Raw genomic sequence first — 22,332 nt, forward strand, 5'->3', positions numbered from 1 at the left:
TATTTTTAACAAATCTAATCTTTTAATAATTTTAGATTTCTCAAAAAATTATGAAAATAGGACAGCTGTTTTTTTTTTTGGTTTTTCTCCGCTACCGGGAACCGAACTCACGACCTTGCGCTTGCCAGGCAGGCGCTTTTGCCGCTGAGCTAAATCCCCAGCCCCCAAAAATTATAAAAATAGTACGGAGAGCTTCCATATACCCTTCATCCAATTTTCATTATTATCAACACTTTTTTTAAGAGTTCGGTACATTTGTTACAATTAATGAACCAATCAATACAGATATATTATCAGTAGTTAAAGTCCATATCTGACTTTTTTTTTTAACCTAAAGTCCTTTTTCTATTCCAGGAGCCACCTAGGACACCAGCTTATGTTTACCTATCATGTTTCCTTAGGCTCCTCATAGTTTACAACTTTATTTTTATTAAGGTTATCTGCTAATAATTTGTATGAGAATGAAGCTTGCTAAATGTTTTTGTTCTGCAAATTTACATTTTTATTTGACCTTTAAACATTTAACACTTTAAAGATATGAATTATATACTGTTTCACTTCTGTTGTTAATGTTGTGAATTGTGAACACTGACATTAAAAATTAGTATTCATATCAGCACTTTGGAATTATTTTAAGTGAATGCTGAATGTCCAGTGTCCCAGATTTTGCTCTAGTGTAGCAGTCAGTGGAGCCAGGAAGACAGGCAGAGCATGGAGACCAGGATCTGGATCCAGTAATAGTATGGCTCTCGGTGCAGGGCAGAACAAGCCAGAACCGGAAGTGTGCAGCGGAGGGCAGATAGGCAGGCCTGGGTTTGCTTCTCTGCACAGGAAGCTCAGAGTCAGACCACTCAACAGGATTCTGTAAACACATCTTTTGTTCCCAGGACCCACACTGCACTCTTTCTTCCTCTACGTAAGGTGCGAGAGGGCTGCCTTGCGTTACTGCAATCTGATTTCCCCTGCCTTGCACCACCCGTACCCTGGGGTCACTGTGTGATGAAGACTTGGACTCTGGGTACTTTATCTCAGATAAATCTTATGTCCTTATTTTCCCAATGCCTTTCTCATTGCTTAGAATCGGCTGTAATAAGCATACAGTACACATAGATGCTACTACCTGTTCAACCAATGTGGTATGAATGAAGGGAACTGCCACCACTGGCAGGGAACAGCTGCCCCTACCAGCCTTCAGGAGCTGATAAGAACCAGGGCCCCCGGTTGGTCGGGTGGTGAAGACTAGAAGCGAGTGGAACACTCCAATGCAGAATTGGTGGGTGACGGGGTAACAAGAATAGAGAGGAGGCACAGCCTCAGGGGCAGCTTCACTCTGGGCTTTGATCTTCGAGTATATTTACAATCTATAGATCTCCCTACAGTTGCCAAAAAGTAGATCACAATAGTTAGGCTTCATTTTGTCCATGCTTCATAGCGTATTCAAAGTCTCTAAAGCTGACGTGACCATCTGAGTCACGATCCACTTCCCTGAAAAATGAAACAAAAAGTTATTTACATATTATTCTCATCAGCACCTACATATCTAGTGAACCTAGTACCTTTCTGTCTCTGCACATATTATCTACTTGAAGACTAAGACTGATGGCCGTATTTTTACTCCTGCATTGATAATAGTCAGGTGGGAAGGAAAGAAAGAGAATTTATTAAAACCCACAAAAATAATACATTCAACCCACTTACATAAAGCCAAATGTACAGATTATACAAGAAAAGGAGGGATGACTTTGCTAGTTGTCCTTTTTGTAACCTGTAAAACTATACATGCACTGCCTAATGGAAATGCGAGATAAGCAGGAGATAACAAAACCACTTTGGGAACAAATAATAACAAGAACAAAGTGCATTGTACGGAAAGAGGCACCAAGCCTTCAGGAACCTCACAGTTTTCTCACAATCAGGCTGCCAGTAGGCAGCAGAGCTGAACTCAAACCGGGATAGTTAAACTCTCAACCCAGGGCTCCGCTGCTATCCCACACCACTTTGCTACACGAACAGGGCAGAGAGAGGGGCTATGCTGCTGTTCCCACATGACTGACCCCAGCCCCCGAAGTTTTCACAGGCTTCATTCATGGTCTCGGGAACTTGGTTAACGCCTTATGAACACCCACTAAGCCTTCCCGAGTCCTGAGAGGAGGGATGGACCGCGGCTGGTTGTTGCTGTTGGTGGGGTGGCCTCAGCATGGTTGTCCTGTGTCTTTAAACCATTGTGACAGGAACATCACCTGTTTCTGAACAGGCAGCACAAAATGGCACCCATCCCCTATGGTTAAGGTAATGTGTCAGGACTAAACCCCAGCATAAGTAGCATGTCAGAACTGTAACAAATACAAGGAATATTCTTTAAAGAGTATTTGAAATGATTACTGATGAGTTGTGGCCCTAATGCCTCTTTGGGGGGTTTTCTAAAACAATGCATACATGCTTCCATATGGCTTCTGTGGATGAAAATTCTGCAAATGGTATCAACCAGGACACAGGGCTTTTTAAAGCAAAACTGGCCCAAGCAAGAGAGCCACTAATCACTGTAATAGTTTTAAAGCAGGCTTTTAAAATATTGAATTCTAAAATAAACTTTCTGAATATTTCATGCCAAAGTCTCTGAAGTCTATAATGGCTTTGGATAGAGTGATGATAATTTTTCATTCTTTTGAAGTAGAGAAAAATCCCTACTTCTCTGCCCCAGGGCAAAACCATGTTGCAGTGTGTTAGTATGAAATGATTGCAGACTGCAGAGGCCATTATTCTTGTTACTTCTTTCGGTGAAATATACATGATGATTTCATGCTATACAGCACCAAAAGCATAATGTCAGATCTCTTCTAAGGGATTAGAAATAATCAGTATCACACGTTACTGAGTACAGAATATAAATCATCCTTTTTATAAAATTAGATAATTGAAGATTCTTAATATCGCCTAAGTATTTCTTCCCAAGGAATTGGATTAGATAAATGGCCTTTCTTCTTTCCACTCTGAACTTGTATGGTTGAACTATAAATCTCTGAGGGTGAGCAAAGTGAGTAACTTAGAAAAGTCATGGTTAGAATATACTTGTTTCTGATAATATCTTTGCGTACATTTTTATTCACTGATTGAGAAAATAGATGTTTGTACAGAAGGGATTCCCTTGGCATGTGTTTCTAAGTAAACCTTCCTTGTCATTGCACTGACTTCTAATTTTTCTTTCTGTCTTTGCCAAAGCTTCCCAACATAAGATGACACAGTATGACCAAGAAGTGTTAACAGGTTTGGAGCGGCATTTTATTCGCATAAAAAATGGAGGGGTGCTCTACTTATATGCAGAATGGAATATGGTAGAATATTTCATCCCTTCTGATTTTTCTTCACATATATAAGCAGATCTGGTCATCTTGGCTATAGTGAAGAGGAAATTCACGCTTCTGGGTTATAACTTTAAAGACTAAAATATATGGTGTTTCATTATAGACAGAATTATTCTGAAGCAGGAAGACTTCACAGCACCCACACTCAAATTGCTGCATGAGGGAAGAACAGATGTGGCTGGTGGGTAGTACCGGTGATGTGTTGAGGAGAGAAAGAGTCATTAGACTGAGAGGAAGAAGTGTCATTCTTTCTGTTTACAGCATTTATCCTCGGTTCTGAAACCAGAGTGTGTTGTTCTGGTGTCACCAAAGTATATTCAGCCCTGAAATATCCTGCCACCCTCATCCCAGTTATAAGTAAGCCTCTTAGCCCACAGCAGGCACTGGAATTGTTTTGAATGAATGAATTTGTGGATGTGAACCTGGGGAAACAGTTGACACTTGTATGGAAAATGTACCTCCCCCAAGTACTGGGGAGAAAGAGACTGCGTCATCACTGTCCATGGTGTCCAAACAAAAGCCAGAGAAATAAAACACAGGGAAGGAGCCACTCAAGACCACCACTCTGGGACCCATGAGTAAGACAGTTATGGTCTCCATCCCTGACCACATTTGGCAGGTACAAGAGAGACAGACTTGGGTAAAAGAAACTGCAGAAGTGGGCAATGGAAGGGGCTAGGGATTTAGCTCAGCGGCACAGCACCTGCTTGGCAAGCACAAGATGGTGAGTTTGATTCCCAGTACCGGAGAAAAACCAAAAAAAAAAAAAAAAAGAAGTGGGCAATAGAAGGAAGGAACCCCTTGAATATCAGGCTGAAGAGTTTAGAGCTAAAAGGCAGGAAATTGAACCAAAGCTAAACACTGGATTTGCGTAAGTCTAGCTTGTCCTGTAGTTGAGGACGAAATACTCCATCCAGTTAAGTAGCTGCTCCTTGACTAGACACAAAGAAATAGATCTAGACATGTATCCAGGCTCAGGCTACAGAAATGGTTTCTCAAAGGAATGAAAGCTAATTCAGATATATGAGAGGAAATAAATTGCTATTCACAATAACAACTGCTTTCTAAGAGTAGGTCTATCTAAATTGAAGGCGTGTGTAGGGGCGGTGCTAGGGATTGAATCTAGGGCTCTCTACTATTGAGCTACATCCTCAGCCTTTTTTACTTTTATTCTTATTTTTTGAGACAGGATCTTGCTAAGTTGCTTAACTGGCCTTGAACTTGTGATCCTCCTGCCTCAGCAAGTAGCATCACTGTACCTAGCTTGGTTTGTTTGTTTGCATCTGAGATACAAAAAGGAGACCTGGAACTGATTTTGAACCTAGGGAGTTCAGAGAGCTGACCTGCCTGTATAGCTTAGTATGAACAATTGGGGATCTTCAAAGAGGAAGCAGATTAGAAGCAAGGGAAGAGAGGTACAGAAAGAGGGGGATGCTAAACGAGGAGAATGGACATGCAGTGGCGCAGCGACCCAAAGCCCTCTGGTTAACAGCTATACTTGCTAGGTGCTGCAAAGTTGTTTGCATTGCTTGTTATAGCATTTCCCCTATCTTCACCCAAAGGGTGTGATGGACAAACGTGATGTGGAGATGGTGCAGCTGGAGATGTCTGGGTTGAGTCAGGGCCTTATTATTGAGTTAAGAGAGAGTTCTCCTGGCAGGCACAGTGGAGAGCAAAAGGAGCAAACAAGAACAATAAAATGATCCATCAGCTGAATTAATTCATGGGAATGAGAGCTCAAACCACAAACCCACTTAAAATTTCCAAGAATCTTGGTAAATGCATATAATCCCTCAGGGTGTGGAGTGAGGGTTCCAGACAGTACTATTTGGACTTTGAAGACCAGGAAGACTTCAGCTGATATGAGGTACACTGAGAATTTCAGGCAGGACTAAATAGACCACTCAGCTGAATTCCAACAGGTTTTATATACTTATGTTAAAATACAAATAGTTTCTCATTCATCATATTAAAAAGTGGTTGTAGTTACTTCATCATCATGAGCTTTAGGGTTTCTCCTCCTTCTGTAGCCTTTTGAAAAAATTTCTGTTAGTACATACCTGCAGTACATAATGATTACACTTATCATGGGGAGTTGGTACACGTATATGACACATCTTAATTCTTTTTGCATCCCCTTTCTCTGACTTCCTTCCCATCTTGCATCCTCTGCACCCTGATTTTGTTGAGCGCTATTGCTCTTTCATCTTGGTGGTGATGTGTGGGCTTTCACAGCCCAGATCAGCTGCTTCCTCCACAAGAGGCTACAAGGTCTGACCATGCTGGAGTGGGGGTTTCACCCTGTGAGGCTCTCACGAAGCTAACCATAGTACTGTTCTACAAATTTAAAGAATATGTAAATAGTGAGTGCTTCTCCAAAGCAGTAACTGTTTCTTATAGGCAAATATTTACATTGGAACAATTTCTAAAATGTTCAGAAAGTATTTGTTTCTTGAAAACCAGATTTTGTTGTAAAATCATTTGAGAGTAGCTCTTGGCCAGGTCTTCAAAGGCAGATTTCAGACTGAAGGATGTTTTTTTCCCAAATTACTTTTAATAAATGAAAGAAAGAAATAAAGAGGGAATGGCTTATAGATTTTTGTGCACAGAAACAATGGAATATTCTCTATTAAAGTGATATAAAGACTATGAAAGTGACATTTGTAAATGGAAACAAGAATACAAGCTGGTATCTACATCATAAGTGCACCCTTACAAACACTGACATTCATTTGGGCAGAAGTTGGTGGGGTTATAGTTAATTCTGTCTTAAAGTATTCGTTAATATTAAGTATTTATTTCTTTTCAGTCTGAACTCCCCAAGCAAGTAGCCTTATTTCACACTGTCTAAATCCTTAAAACTAGGGAATGGGGTTTCTCAACCTCAGTACCACTGATGTTTTAGACCAAGCAATGCTCTGTTCAGAGAGCAGATGAAGCAGGGAGAGGGCTGGGCCATGCGTTGTAGGACATTTAGCAGCATCCCTGGCCTCTACCCACTAGATGTCAGTAGAACCCTCTCCCACCCCTACTCTCAGTTGTCACAAGGAAGAATGCCTCCAGAAATTGCCACTTGTCCCCCGGGGGACCAAAATGTCCCTGGTTGAGAACTACTACACTAGAGGAAGCATCGTTTGAAGGACTCCTTGGAGGACTCATCATAGTCTAGCTAAGTCTACACATATTGAAATAATTGCTTTAAGACTTTTTTAAAAAGTGATGTTAGGGTCAGCTGAGGCAGCACGATTCTCGGATGGATCATGCAGATAACTGCCCCAATACCCTGTCTGGCCACCACTAAGATTTCCAGCAGAGCAGGAGAAGACCCCACTGGAGAAGCAAGCTCCTGAGATGTTAACAGGGTCAGTGCCAGACATGTCTGTGTTCCCAGCGAACACAGTGACAGAAGGTAATTACTGTGAGTCATTGGGATAGTCACACAGGGTTTTCAAAGTTGACACTGTATTTGATTCATCTGAAACATGAATGAGAAATTTAATGTGGAGGCAAAGATTTAAATGAGAAAAGTTTTTTTTTTTTTAATGGAATTTTTGGATTGGGGAAAGGGAGAGAGAAACACTCTCTTTGGTTGTATATGGAATAATTTAAACTAAAGTCAACACTGCCATTATATGAGGGACAAAGCTGTCATATTGACTGAACAGGGAGAGTAAAAATTACCCTGCAAGCGAGGAGTCCCTGCTGGGGATGAGAAGACCCGCCAATTGAAGATGCAATAATGACAGCCTCCCCTACAAGCAGCCTTCTCTTCTGAGGAAGCTGCTGCTTCTCCCCGCTGGCGAGCTCGCCTCTTTGTTGATGAGAGTCCTACAGGGCTCTACAGCAATTCAGTTGGTAATGTGTTTATTAATTTTACCTTTTTAAAGACACATGTTAAGAAAGCAACTCAGACACACGCGAAAGATTAAAGAGATATGCAGATGATTTCTGGTCTTTTCTGGGTGCCTCTGTGATGTTGGCAGACGCATTCCTTTTGTTGTGCAGTAGACACCCTTCGTGCCCATCTCACTCTCTGTACCCATCTTTCTCTCCAGCTATTGCTGGGAGCTCCTTGCCTCGGCTGCACCCTGCATGGAGCATCTTTTGTTGTTTGTCTGGGACCACTCTGACACCTGGGACAGGCACGTGTGTGCAATACAAGCATGCACACACATGTGCATACACACAGATACATACATATACAACCGGAAAGTATGGAGAAACAGGTAGTTAAGGTCTCACAGGGCAACCCTCGACCAATGAGGCAACAGGATTCAGTGGACAACTGTCCTTTCTTATCCTTTTGACAGACAACTCTGAGCCTATTCCTTTCGGTTCACCGGTGGTAAGGAGCTCTGATTGCGCACGGCAGTAATGAACTTGGTAACAGACACTCGGTGTTGATCTTCCTTCAATCTCCATTCCACAACAGCCTATGCACAAGTCCTCATCACAGACTCTATTTCTAGAAAGAGCCCAGGTTATGACACAGTGGAAAGTTTATTTTGAAAGATGAATTTTGCACAGAGCATTTACAGTATTACCATCAACAGCATGTCACCTCAGATGCGCATTCAGGTAAAAGGGATATCACTACTTTAAACAGATAAGTAGTGTTCAGCTACTTGAAAAATGCTTTTTAGAGCAGATTAAATATTGTCTTTAAGAGAAGTGCTGAGGCTTGAACTTCCAAGCAATTGGAATGCCAGAATTAACCAGAAAAACATAGTAGCAGTCTTCTTTTGCCATCTAATGTATGTGTCTCATTTAATAATATTTAGTCTGTCAGCTGTACAGTATTATTAGACTCTAAGTGTTCCTTCAGTGTGAGGGCAATGTATTCCTGAATTTGAGATCCTTATACGATCTTTTGCAATATAGAAAGACAGCTAAGAGCTGATTGGTGGTAGACTTATCCATTTAGCATGAACTGTCAATGACAAAAGGATGTCCAGACCAAGCCAAGAATAAAAAATGACATTAGCCAGGCAAAATTCTGGTCTTATTAGCACTAGGCTCAGCCTCCAGACTAAGGATACAGTAGACACTGTTGGTTACGGTCCCAACTTCCACCTGATACACTCTGCACTATATAGCAGCTGTGCAACTTGGATGGGACAGATCTCTACCCCAAGCTCCAGAAAGAAGATCTGACTGACCTAACTCAATCACTGCAATCTCACCCTCTTTACCACAGTGACTGGTTCCAGAATTGATTGGCTTGTGCCAATTAGTACATGGCACTATATTCCTACCAGGCCACTACCAATTGGTAAAGAGTTGATCCAAACAACAAAGCCTAGGGATTTGGTTTGCAAGTCAAGAAAAAAGTTCTCTCAATGTGGACATCTAGGATGCAAAGGTGAGGTCTGGTCCCACAACAGCTTTTTCTAGCCCCTGAAGGTGTAATTGCCATAAGAGTTCTATCATCTCTTGGGGCACTGACCCAATGATTTGTACATAGGCCTTTTTTTAAGGAAAAAAAAAAATAACAAAATAACAACAATGAAGACAAAAACAAAAATGGTACAGGATTTCAAAACAAGATAATAGGAATTAATAATAGTTGTTATATTACATACTGTTTTCTTCACCAAAGTTGCTCAAATTACCAGAGGTAAGAATGTAAGATTGATGAAACAATGAAAGACAATAAAAAGTAATAAAAAAAATTAGAAACGACATATAGCTTCACTAAACAAGACGGCAGGAATTCAACAATGGTAGTTATGTTGCATATCGTTGTCTTCAAATTAGTTGTTCAGATTACCAGATATAAGCATGTAAAATTGGTCAAGAAAAAAAAATTTAAGCATTAACTGCTCCTTTCAATAAGCCAATAGACATCAGCAATACAATTATCCCAGCTATCCTTGCATATACATATATTTTTTTCTTTTTCTTTTAAAGAGAAAAGAACAAAAACAAAGACATAAACAAAACAACATAAAAACAATAAAAATGATACAGTATTCTAAAACAAGGTGATAGGAAATTAACAATGATTATTATATTACATATTGTTATCTTCAAAGTGGTTACTCAGATAACCAGACACAGGCATGCACATAGGCTTTGAAGCATTAATTATCAACTTCAAATGGAGCTATACACATGGAAGGAAAGAATCAGAATAGCTGAGTGAGCTGTAGTCTAATTGAAGCATGCCTGAAGCCTGTCCTATGTCAAGACTTGTAGTCACTGACCCAATAAATTCCCTGTGTTACTTAAGGCAGTCTGAAATGGATTTTTCTGCTACTTGTTAAGTAAAAGCATCCTAGCATCCTACCACGCCAGGTACCCTGTCTGAAATCTTCTTTAAACCTTGCAGTATCTGTGACCTACGAGACAGCAGACATTCAACAGATATGGAGTAGTCTCCCCTTGTTCTTAGGGAATATGTGCCCAGACACCCAGTGGATGCCTGCAACCGTGGATAGTGGTGAACCCTATAAACACTGTTTTTTTCCTACACATGGATACCCGTGATAAAGTTTAACTTACAGATGAGGCACTACAAGAGATTAGTAATACAATAATAATGGAATTGGACTAGTAAAATGATATGCTGTAATAAAATTGCATGCATCATTATGCTTACTTTGGGGGCTATTATTAAGTAAAACAAAGGTTACTTGAACACAAGCTGTGCAATACCATGAAAGTAGATCCGATAACTAAGAAGGCTACTACTGGTAAGGGACTACTGGGCAACTGGTATATACAGTGTGGATATACCGGACCGAGAACTGAATCTCGCCCCCTGCAGGACAGAGCAAGATGGCATGCTCTTACAATGGCATGTGATTTAAATCTGATGAATTGTTTATTTCTGGAACTTCCATTTAATATATTAGGACTGAGGTTGATAGGGGTAATTAAAATCAAGGAAAGTGAAGCCATAGAAAAGGAGAGACCTACTATAATTTTTGGAAGTCATTCCATTTTGAAAGAAATCCTAAAACAATTTAGGTTTCTCCATAGATTCCACCCCAACATTTGGTTTATTTCCTCAGTTCTGTATTCTAAAGCAGTAACTCGCTTACCGTAGTCATCAAAACTTTCTGTTTAGGGTGCTTTAACTGTGATTCCTGATGTGCTAGATAGACCAATATGGTTTTTTCCCTAGAGAGTGAGGGAATAGATTCTCCAGTTCAAGAAAAAAGGGAAGATGGATACAAAATGCAATCACAGCTGGTGAAAGTGATTAACCACAAGTAAAGACTCACTGTTTTCCTATCTGCCCAGTTTTAAGAATTAAGCATCATATTTAAAGTTAGACATATTTTAAAAAGAGGAAAGAATGTAATTTCAGTATGACTAATTATTGACTTGTGGACATGAGGATAAATGCAATCAACATATAGCCCAAAGTCTCATTTCCAGCAAATAGTCTGATATTTCTCCTCTATTAAGTATTTCACCAGAGCTGCCAATAAACAGAGATGTGATCTTGTTTCTCAGTTTGATTCTCTAGAAGAGAAATTACAATGTCAGAAAATAGCACAGATCAGACAGCTTTAAGGATAGGGAGTAAAAGTCAATGTGAGCATCTTTGAACTAGCCATAAAAAATCTGTTTCTTGAACTTTTGGGTCACTAGATTGTCTATTCTCTCCCCGCGCCGCATCTGTGTGACTATTACAGGCCTGCTCTTGAGTGTGGCAGAAACTGCCCGAGAGGGACCTTCTGTCTCAGCCAGGCTGCAGCTGGGCTTTGTGACCTTGGGCAAGGCTCTGACCTTGGGCAAGTCTCTTAGCTCTTGTGAATTTCCAGCTCCTCATTTGTCAAGTTTAATGGCTGGGCTAGACGATTGCTAAGATTTGATTTAGCTCTAAATTTTGATGACTCTACGTTAGATCTTAGTTATACAATTACTATCTTTGTATATGGAAAATTTTAACATGCAGTCCAACTCCTGTTAGCCATTTTTAGCTTTCTTTAAAAACAAGTCGTTTGAGTGTTTGACTCGGTGGTCAGTTACAAAGAACAATAAATACATATAAATGCAAATGGAAAGAAAAAAGATCCTGCCTTTAACAGTGTGAAATATGAACAGAGATAAAGTCATTTCTATTTCAAATAATCACTTCAGCTGAGATATCCAGTATCATCTTGAACTTGATTATGAGATAAAAAGAAATGGGACAGAGATGGCAATCATTTAATCTCTTAAGAACAGCTATTCTGAAGAGCTTTTCACTCTGTACTCAATAGATTTCTAGCAGGTTATGATCTGGCTAGAAAGAAAGCATAATGATGAGGAAAATTATGTTTTCAATAACACATGCTTTTACAGTACAAGTCCATCCACAAAGGAGGCAATAAAATGAACTCTGACCACTTTAACAGATGGCGTCATGGCTCGGTGCACACATGCGGCCTCTCTGAAAGCAACAAGTTCATATCCTTGACTGGAGGTTTAGGAATGAGCTGAACTTTCAAGTGTAATGTAGGAAGATTACATACTTCCAGACAAGAAAGCTGAGTATTAGTGGGTTCAGACGCTTGGAGAGACAGGCTGAAAGAATAAGGCTTAATGAGCTTGATTTTGCTAATGCAACAAATAGAGTTAAAGTTGAAATGTGAACTATAAACACCAGGCTATTTGTAAATGCCCTGCTAATAACATTGTTAGCCACTGTTTGGTAGGAAGCTTGCTTTTTAAAAAGCATATTGCCTTGGAGTCAGAAAATAGCAATCGTCAAATAATGCTTATTTTCTGTGATACAATAATGTCTTAAAGTAGAGCAAATTTTTAATAATATATGATAGAAGAATTGTAGGTTTTTTGTGTACTTGATCTTTTTAAAGGAAATTTAATAAATTTTATCTAGAAACAAATATGCCATAAGATATAGAATTTTTTTACAAACAAAAAAACAGAACGTAAGTGCTTGGTAATTATAACAGTGTGCTTAGGACTTAGGAATCAATGAACAAGAATGGTGGCCAAAAATAGGTACATAGGAGCATATATATTCAAGATCAAATGAGGTACTTCAAACCCACAGGGACGAAGTCAGTTGGCAGGAATAGAAGGTGAGATATTTACTATCCATTTGGGGATGGGAAGCATTGCCCCATGGCAGTGCCTCCTAAATGTTCAACAAAACTTGATTTTTTTTCTCTTTTCTGTAACTAGACTATTGTTTCCAGCCTCCGTACATTGCAACCGGGAGTTCTGGAAATGGAATGTTACTAATATAACGATATAAAAGCCAAAATATTCATGGCTCTATCTTTGTGAAAAAAGTACCACAATTGAAAGAAACATACAAGAACGTATAGTCATCTTAGGGACAGTGACATGGCAAAATATTGAAAGATACTCTCAAATGGGGCTGGCAAAAACTCACCAAAAATCCAAGTGAATTACTCAATGTATCTTACTAGAAAATTCTTTTAAAATTCTGTGAAGTCAGTATTTTTTATTAAATGAGAGCGCAGGAATTTACAAAAGTTTAAATTTTTAAATAATCCATTTAGGCAAACAAATTTTACATCTCAGCCCATTTCTCAATGACATGCATCACCAAGCCAATAGAAAATTTGGCTTTATTTAGTTCAGCATAGTTGTAATACATCACTTATGTTTCATCTACAACACGCTCTTAGCACTTAAAACTTCTGGGCTGTGGACAATAATAAACAACATAAAAATGAATAATATTTCATAATGAAACAATTCCCTCAAATTATCAGAGGTACTCTATTAATAAAGCCCACCTATAATCAAAGAGTCACACCAAATGGAATGACCATCAGGCTTTTAACAGGAAAATTTCAGTCTGAAGAGATGAAGGGTCAGAGGGCATTCATAAGCGTTTAGAAAATTATGTAATGCACTGAGAATGTGGATGTGGCCAATCAATTACATCCCAGGGTAAAACCAAGGGACTCCAAGTAAAAGTGCAGAGGGAACATCTGCATATCGTGCTTCTTTATTTAACAGCTAGAAGACAGGACTTGTTTTCTATCCCTGTGATACTCCTCAGAGCTGATATGGAGTTAGGAGGGAGAAAAGGGAACGTACTGAGGGCGATCTTGCAGACTGCATGCAACACCCCAGACCCCTCTCCAGACAGCTCTCTTCCCTGCTACCCAGCACTAAACCTTCTCCCAAGGTGGTGACCCTGGGGCTGAGACTAGTGAGGCAGGTTTCTTAGCAGGTGGGGAGGAGAGGAGTCCACAGAGGTTTCAGGCCAAGAACAGACATTGTCTCATCAGGGGTTTCAATAATACGTAAATCACTACAGGACATTAGAGATGTTGAGGGTTCTTCCTAGCCTTGGGAAGAAACTGCTCTCCTATAAATTGCCCACTAATACTGATTTCAGGGATTCAAATTACTGGCCCCATCTAGCATGACATTTTCTGCGCATTATCTAGTTTCTCCTGCCTCCAGGCAGGGCCACATCATTGATTACAGAGCGTTTCAGCCACTAAAAAAGATCACGCTCATCATTAAAGACATTAAGTGTTGATCTGTGCTGGCTAAGTGACTTAAAAGGTTCGTGCCCTTCTAGTAACAACTCAAAGAGGCTATTTCAGGATATTTATTAAACAAATTAAGTATTTACATTATGCTCAAGCACAGAGGCACAGTCGGCGAGTGCCTAAGTATAAGAAGACAAAACGAACAGAATTTACGTGGAGCAAAACTCTACGTTTTCAGTATCCTAGAAGAGGAGCTGAGGAACCTCCAAATGTTTGGGAGAGAATTAGAATTGGGCAGGAAAGTATTCTGGTCCCCACCTCCACCAATGGCACCCTGCCTAAGTGAGATCCCTTCACCCCGTCCCCAGACATTTTCAGTCTGGAGCAAACAGTCTACTTCTTGGTAAGCAGAGATCAAAGACTGGAAGGACAATCGGGGAAATCTCTTTCAAAGCCTAACAGATAAAGGAAATGAACATTACCCTTATAGTTTCCTCCACAATTTAAAATCTCAATGCCATAATAAAGCTGGATCTGGCTACAAAATATTTTCACTGGCCATGGCACACACTATGATGAAGGAACTTGTTTATCTCCCATGTTTCTCTAACACAGTGACAGTCCATGAATGGCAGACCACCTGAATGATTATTATTAGTGTTCCCTGTCACCTGCCTATTAAACTCGCAACAGGCAGAGGCCACGGAACCCTGTTCACCATGCTATTTCCGGGGCTTGTCCCAATGTGTACCACAAAGTAGTGCTGAACATACAAACATGCGAACAGACGAGGTTACAGATGAAAGGAAAGAAATATAACTTGCCGTCCTGCGATCTTAAACCAACTGCCAGGATCATTTTGATACTTTTCCTTCTAAAATCCAAGAAGATTTGGATCCTGGTATTTCAAATGTAATATAAATATTTACCCCCATTATGGCCTTTATAATTTGCATCTTACTGGTTATATAGAATTTTATCAACACTTTAGAATAATTTATCACTGCAATTTGACTGTCCCAATCTAATTCATTTGAATAAATGTGTGAACAAACATATTAATTAATAAAATGCTTTTTCTTAGAAATAGATTCCTGGGTTTACATTCTCATTCGCTAGTGTCTTAGTTACTTTTCTCTTGTTGCTGGGACGAAATACCTGATGCCCAAAATTAAGGAAGGAAAGGTTTATTTCTCTTACAGTTTGTGGAGGTTTCAGTTCATACTTGGCAGATTACAAGGCAGACTGGCACATGGCAGAGAGCTACAGCTCATGGCGGCAGAACACAGCAAAAGCAACAAGCACAAAAGCCAGGAATGGCCCAAGCGCCTCTTGCTCTCCCTTACATATGCAAACTATCCACCCCAAGGCAGGTGCAGCTCTCACACCCATAATCAATCAAACTCTAAAAGCCGCATGAGGCTTTGGGGGGACACCCAGACACAAACCATAACAGCTAGGCATACACTAAGATTTTCCTATAGTCCAGGTGCATTAGATTCTACATATGCAGGGATGTGCAGAAAGGACATAGAGTCTCCTTGAGCTTTTTTAGTTCAGCAGGAAAGAATTAAATATTCTACAAGTAAAGTAAAACTAGTGTATTACGCACACTGAAGAAGCAATAGAAGGTGCTGAGAGAGGGCGGCTAAAGGGGTCTCACCTGGCCAATCAGGGAGGGCATCCCTGAGGAAGTGAGACAGAGCTCAAAGCTGAAGGATAAGCAGGGAGCTAATTAGGGAACTACAGGTGAGGACAAGCTTTGCGGGCAGAGGGAACAGCATGCGCAGGGGCTTTTTGGCAGGGTAAAGTAAAGTACATTCAAGGAAGTGGAAAAAGGCAAATGTGGCCACAGCATGGCGTGAGGATAAGCATGGAGGCAATGAGGTTAGACAGTGAGTGGAATAAAACCATTCAGGACTGAGGGTCCATTTGGAGGGGGGACAATGGGGGAGCCAACAGAGTGCTTCAAGGGAAGGACTGAGTGACTTCAAAATAATTTTTGAAGGTGGAATAATGCGCCCTGCAGAGCTATTCCTGTGCTTATCCCCAGAACCTTTGAGGAAGGTCTCTTACATAGAAAAGGGGGAATAGGGTTGTAGATGAAATTAAGGTTGCTGACCTTAAAAATGATGATCAATCTGGATGAGCCCAGTGTAATCTTAGTGTCCTTAACAGGAGAAGAAGGAAATAAAAGAGAGCCAGAGAGAAACAAGAAAATGCTAAACTGCTAGCTTTCAAGAGGGAGGAAGTAGCCAGGTGCCAAGGAATGCAGGCGGCCCCCAGTGCTGGACAATGTGAAGCAATGGATTCTCCCCCTAGAACCTCCAGAAGGCAGCCCTGACGACACCTGGGTTTCAGCCCAGTGAGACCAGTTTGGATTTCTAACCCTCAGAACCATAAGATGATAAACTTGCGTTGTTTCGAGTCACCCAATCTGTAGTAAACTGTTACAGCTGCTAAAACAAGGAGGAAGATCATGAATTTGGCTTTGGATATTTTAAGTTTTGTCAGTCTTCAACACAAAAGAATATAGGCAATTGGAAAGACTCAGATCTAGTCACTTTCCTAACAAATTATTTTACCTTCATGACCTTAGTTTTAGAATTTATATAAAAAAAAAAATACACATGATTGGCTCCAGCTCTAAATCTCAGCATTTATAAGGTTGCAAAGGAACAAATAAGCTTAGATTCCTGTTAGTGTTTGGCTATCAATAGGAAAAAGTGATATTAAAAATACTGATCTAAATGAAAGGGGGAACAGATTCCATTTTTAAAAAGTACTCAAAATACAAAATAATCTGGAAATACCTTAGTAATAAACGTGCTGATTTTAAATAAAGAAAGCTACCAAGTTCCACTGGGACATATAAAAATATATTTGAAAATGTGAAGGGAGGTACCATATGTGTATTCCTGGGTGGGAAGATGGAACATTGTAAAGATGCCAAATTCTTCCCAATTAATTTATAGGTTGAATGCAATTTTCATCAAAACCCTACAGGGAGTTTTTGGAACTTCACAAAAAATGACTGTACCACTCATCTGGAAAATAAACATGCAAGAAGAGCTTAGAGCAATTTGAAAACAAGAAATCCCAGGTTTTAGAATATGTTATAACAACTGAGGAGGGGGAGAGGTGCCTCTGGAGCAGGGTAAGGAGACCAAAGAGTAAGACAGCCTGTGAAGTCTCCTTGTATATGAAAGAGCTCAGTGCAGCTTATAATGAAGGCATCATATATATGGATTGTTTAACAAATGAGCATGGAAAAACGGAAAAAACTGGCTAGCTATGTGGAACAAAAATGTTTATCTTCATTCCATGCTGCACACCAAAATAAATTCTAAGTACTCTCAAAATTCAAGCCAACCAAGAAAATGCAAGTAGATATTAGCTTAGTCTCAAGACAAGGAAAACATTCTTACTAGTGTTGAAAGAAATTGTGAAGGAAAGATCACAGATTTGGACATGTGGGAACACAGAGTCTCGGCACATCAAAAAGTCAGTGTGAAAAGAAAAGGAAAACAATAAACTGGATGCATAGTTGTAATAAAAATGGAAACAGGTAAATGTTCTAAGGAAGAGAAAATGGGCAAGGGACCTGAATCACTTACAGAAAAAGAAGAGCTAATAAACGTGAAATTGTTCAATATTACTCGTAGTCAGTGAAATAAAACACAAAAATGAGATACTATTTCCCCCCTATTAGATTAGTAAAGATTTGAAAAATAACATTTGGTCATTGGTGAGAAGGGTATATGTTGCTAGAGGGAGTGTCATCTGTTAATTAGGCAATTGCGTAAAAACCCTCAGGAACCATAAAAATGATAAAATAAGTTCATATTCTCCAATACAGTATCCCAACATCTAGGAATCTCTCTCTCCTATTTGAAAGAAATCTTGAAAATGCCTATTGTGGGGGTTATTTATGAAATAAAAATGACACAATGATTGAAAACCATGGAATATGAAACTCACTTATTTTAACAATAAAAATTTAGAAACAAAAAACTATCAAAATATTAAACAATGATTACCTTAGGTTTGGTAGAGATATGGGTAGCTTTTATTCCCTTCCTCAGACTCTTCTCTATTTCCAGAACATTCTGTAAGGTGCACTGGTTACTTTAACCAGATCTCCACCCCCACCCCTTCTCTACACACACACACACACACACACACACACACACACACACACACACACACACCTCCATTTTGTCAGTTTCCCTGTGCATGCAGTTTCTAACTGAGGGAAAATTCATATTTGATAAAGTCATTTTGAGAGTGATGTCCAACAAAGGAAAAACATTTAGCACTTAGAGGGCTTACACAATATGAGTTTATGAGCCAGGAATGAAAGAAAAGATGTTATGGTAGGACTTTACAGAAACCACGGCAGGCCTGTGGAGGAGGAATGCGCAAGGACCCTGTCAGCACACATTCCCCGAGTGACTGCATGGCCTGACTATTCGACTCACTCAGAGCTCTCCAGTAAAGACACAGCCCCATATGGAAGTTTTACTGAAAGCAGCTCCCGGGGGAATGGAAAAAAATCTTTAAAAAAATTTTAAAAATATCAAACCACAGGTATAAGACAACCCCGAACTTGTGTTTAGTGCTACAATCTCTGGAGCACTGTGCTGAATAAACACACTGAGACGACACCTCCTGTCTTCCTCCCTTACCCATTGCTTTTCTGCCCCCACCCTCCCAAACCCTGGGGAGTGACCCTTGACCAGGGCTTCACCCTGCTGCCCACCATGCCACACAGTCAAGTTCACTGGGACAAAGGGCACTACCACCTGCCTGCTGTGCTTCTAAACTCCCACCCTGCCCCCAGAACAAGAGCACACAGTCATTTTCTCCTTCAAAGAACTTTAGCGTTCGCCCAGCCCATACTTTTCATTCTACAGATGAAGAAACTGAAGCTCAGAAGCACAAAGCAAGTTTCCTAACGAGGGCAGGAAGCCAGGTCTGTTGGTTCACAGCAAAGTCTAGGCCCAGCAAATAATTCTGGGTTTTCTGGGCATTTGAGGACCTTTTTCAAAAATCTACGTTGGTCCTACTTTACACAGAAGGAAAAGCCAAGTTGTAGAACACAATCTCAAAGCTGCTCACACAACTGTGGAAAGTATAAGGAACGAGACTGAGGGCTCCTCTTCCAAATTCTTGGTCAGGGTTAGGATCACTTTGTCGTCTGCTCAGTCACAAGGTGTTTGCAGCCAAGCAGAATTCCAGGCTAGCGGGACTTTATAGATGAACCTGGCATGTGTCCATCATGACCTTACATACCATTGCCCCGCAAACTCCACAGAATGGCAAAGAATGGCACAGAATGACACATCCCAGGCCATCAAAAATTCCACAGAATGGCACAGAGAATGTGCCCATGATGTGGAGAAAAGAAAGCATGAAAACATTTCAAAGTATTAGTGCTTCAAACATATGTAATAAGTGTACATTTGAAAATTTTTCATTAAAGTTCTTAATTATGTTTTTTCCCCCAAAGATGCTGGGCTGTGCTTAAGAAAAGAGCCCTCAGCAAAACATGAGTTTAATAGAAGCACTGGTATCATAATTAGAGGAATTTCATTATGAAATCCTTCTTAATTAATACTACATCGACAGCTGTAAGTTTGAGTTTTGAGCAATGGTGAGGAAATAAACTATTAGAGGAGAGTAAGTACTCTGTGAACAGCCTGAAAATTATTGTTTGCCTGATCTAAGATTTTAAGTTGAAAAATAAAAATCAAGAAAGTGTATAGAGGAAAGCACAATGAACAGACTAAAGACAAAGTTGAGACAATAGGAGAACACAAAGTCTACATAAGTAGGGTTAAGAGCACTTAGTCTCCTCAAAAAGAAACTTCAAAATTCCCAAACTTCAGAGCAAAAGATGAAAAAGCTGTGAACCTAAATGAAAGTAAACAAAGAAAAACAATGTTCTCATGATATAGTTCATTTACCTTTTGTATATTTTGTTGGCACTTAGAATAATTTGTACGTTAAAAGGATTAAAAGGGAATTCTGTAAAATAAAACATATTCTAGATCTTTAATTTCTGAAAACCAAACAACAATCAAAAACCCTTAGAATAAAAAGCTAATATTATTCTTAATGGAGATGCAAAATAGTAGTGGCATGTTTCCTCAAGGCAAAGTCAAAACAAAGATACTTGTTATCATACATTTTATTTAACAAACTATTACAGGGTCTTGCCATGCTGATAAAGCAGGAAAAACAAGTACGAAAAATTAGTGGAAAGGAACACTGCTAATTACTACAGACATATATTTTAGAAATACTGTAAAACAATTCAAGAATACTTATCACATAAACATATTGCAAAAACAACAGCATTCTTTTAAACATGAACAACTATCAAATTCTTTATTTCAAAACTAGATTTTGAAAGGTATTGTGGCATATACCTGTAAATCCAGCACTCAGAAGACTGGCATACCTACTTGAAAAGTAACCTAAGGTTAAGTTAAAGGTAGCCTATATCAGTCCATTACAATTCTCCTTTGTACAAGAAAAAAATATTGTAAACATGGCAATATGTCAAGTTAAAGATTAATGCACTTTGAAATAATATAACAGGATATTTTATTATATAGAAAACTCTATAATTCATATCAGATTATTTTGCACAATTAGAATGTGTCATAAAGCAACCCACATTAAAAATATGTAGCTGACTTCAGAACTCTAGATCTGTGGGGTGTGTTGGCACATGCTTATAATCCCAGACTTGGGAGGCTGAGGCAGGAGGATCATAAGTTCAAGGCCAGCCTAGCTACAAAGTGAGTTCAAGGTAAGCCTAGACTATGTTGCAAGACCCCCCATGTTCAAAAAACAAAAAAGTAAACAAAGAAGAGCAGAGCAAAAACAAATAAAAGAGAACTCTAGATCCATGGAACAGAGCAGAGAATTTAGAAATAGGGCACAGGTTATATGAGAATTTACTATATGACAATCCCAGAAAGGAGAATTGTTGCATGTATGTAGTAATATTAAGAAACAGACATTTAGGCCTTCTACATCATAACGCATCATAAAATCAGAGCAAAGGAAAATTTATCATACTCTAAAATTTAGAAGAAAATTGAATATTTATAATAAGTGGGAAATCAGACTTACTATATAAAATAGAGAAAATACTGCACGCAAAGTGCATATGGAGTACATGGTAAATAATGACACGAAGACATTGGTAATGAACACTGTAAATACTGACATGTAAAGTCATGGAAACCTCTTACAAATATGTAAGAATGAGTCAAAATGTCCAATGATAAATGGCTGAAAATTACAAAAGAAATATTTTAAAAATATATTAAATTTAAATAAATGTTCAACCTGCCAGGTTACAAGAAGTGAAATAAAACTGTAAGTAAACTTTGCACTCATCAAAATAGCAAGCAAAGACAAGTGAGAAAAACGAGAGTAGTCAAGTCTACACAGAGTATGATTCAATGCCAGTGTTTCAAACTTTTTGGAAGACAATTAGACAACAGATTCCTAGAACAACACACACACACACACACACACACACACACACACACACACACACAGGTGCACTGAGGGTTGTGGACACAGAAAGACTCAGAGAGAGATAAAAAGAGTTACATATTTGACCCATTAATTCTATTTTGAAAGGTATAAAGAAAATTATGAAGAAAATTCATTTGAAAGTTTCTACTCTTCAAAAGACACTGTTATGGCAATGAAAAGACAAGCAAAGGTTAGAAGAAAATCTTTGTAAAGTATATGCTTGAGAAAGCAGTACTAAAAGGACTCTCAAAACTCTATAGAATATGGTGAAGAACACAGTAAAAGCAAAATATTTGAATAGACACTTCATTAAAGAAGACACATGGATGGAAAAGAAGCTCATGAAAGATAATCAACATTATTTGTCAGCAGGAAAATACTAAAAACACAATGAGAGACTACCACATATGTATAAAAATTGCTAAATTTATGAAGATCAAGTATTGGTGAGGATGTAGAGTAATTATCACTCACATTCACTGGTAGTAAAAATGAAAAGAGATATATAATCATTTTGGAAAAGTTTGGCAGTTTCTTAAAAAATTAAGTACACATCTATCATAGGGTTCAGGAATCCTATTCCAGTTATTTATCCAAGGGAAAAGCAAGCAAATAGCCATTTAGACTTGTACCTGAGTGTTCACAGCTGCTTTATTTGTAATAGCCCCAAACTGGAAATAACCCAAATATCCATCAATAAGCCAATGAGAAAAAAATGTGGTAGTTGATAAATGGAATACTACTCAGCAATTTAAAAGGAATGAATTATTGATGTGTTATCAAATGGATAAGTGATTATGCTGAAACCAGACCAAAAGAAAAGCAGACATTATATTATGTAATTCCATTTATGTATTAGAAAATGGAAACTAATTTGTATTGTAAGAAAGCAATTAGATGGTTATCTGTGAAAGGGGAGCAGGGAAGTAGGAAGGGGTGGGAAGGTGAGAACAATTGCAAAGGGATACAAA

At 39.0% G+C, this 22,332-nt stretch overlaps 1 protein-coding gene across 1 annotated transcript in view; it reads right to left on the reverse strand.

Annotated features, from left to right (window-relative positions):
• Positions 1–200: 200 nt before the first annotated feature.
• Efcab11 (EF-hand calcium binding domain 11) overlaps positions 201–22,332 on the reverse strand; it is a 151,166-nt gene continuing 129,034 nt past the window's right edge. The window contains exon 6 of the mRNA XM_005390275.2: positions 201–1,485. Coding sequence (XP_005390332.1) covers positions 1,404–1,485 — 82 coding nt within the window. The 3' untranslated portion in view covers positions 201–1,403. The remainder of the gene's footprint in view (positions 1,486–22,332) is intronic.

This window comes from Chinchilla lanigera, unplaced genomic scaffold, assembly GCF_000276665.1.
Source record: "Chinchilla lanigera isolate Chin_1 unplaced genomic scaffold, ChiLan1.0 scaffold00037, whole genome shotgun sequence".
NCBI classification, from domain to species: Eukaryota; Metazoa; Chordata; class Mammalia; order Rodentia; family Chinchillidae; genus Chinchilla; species Chinchilla lanigera.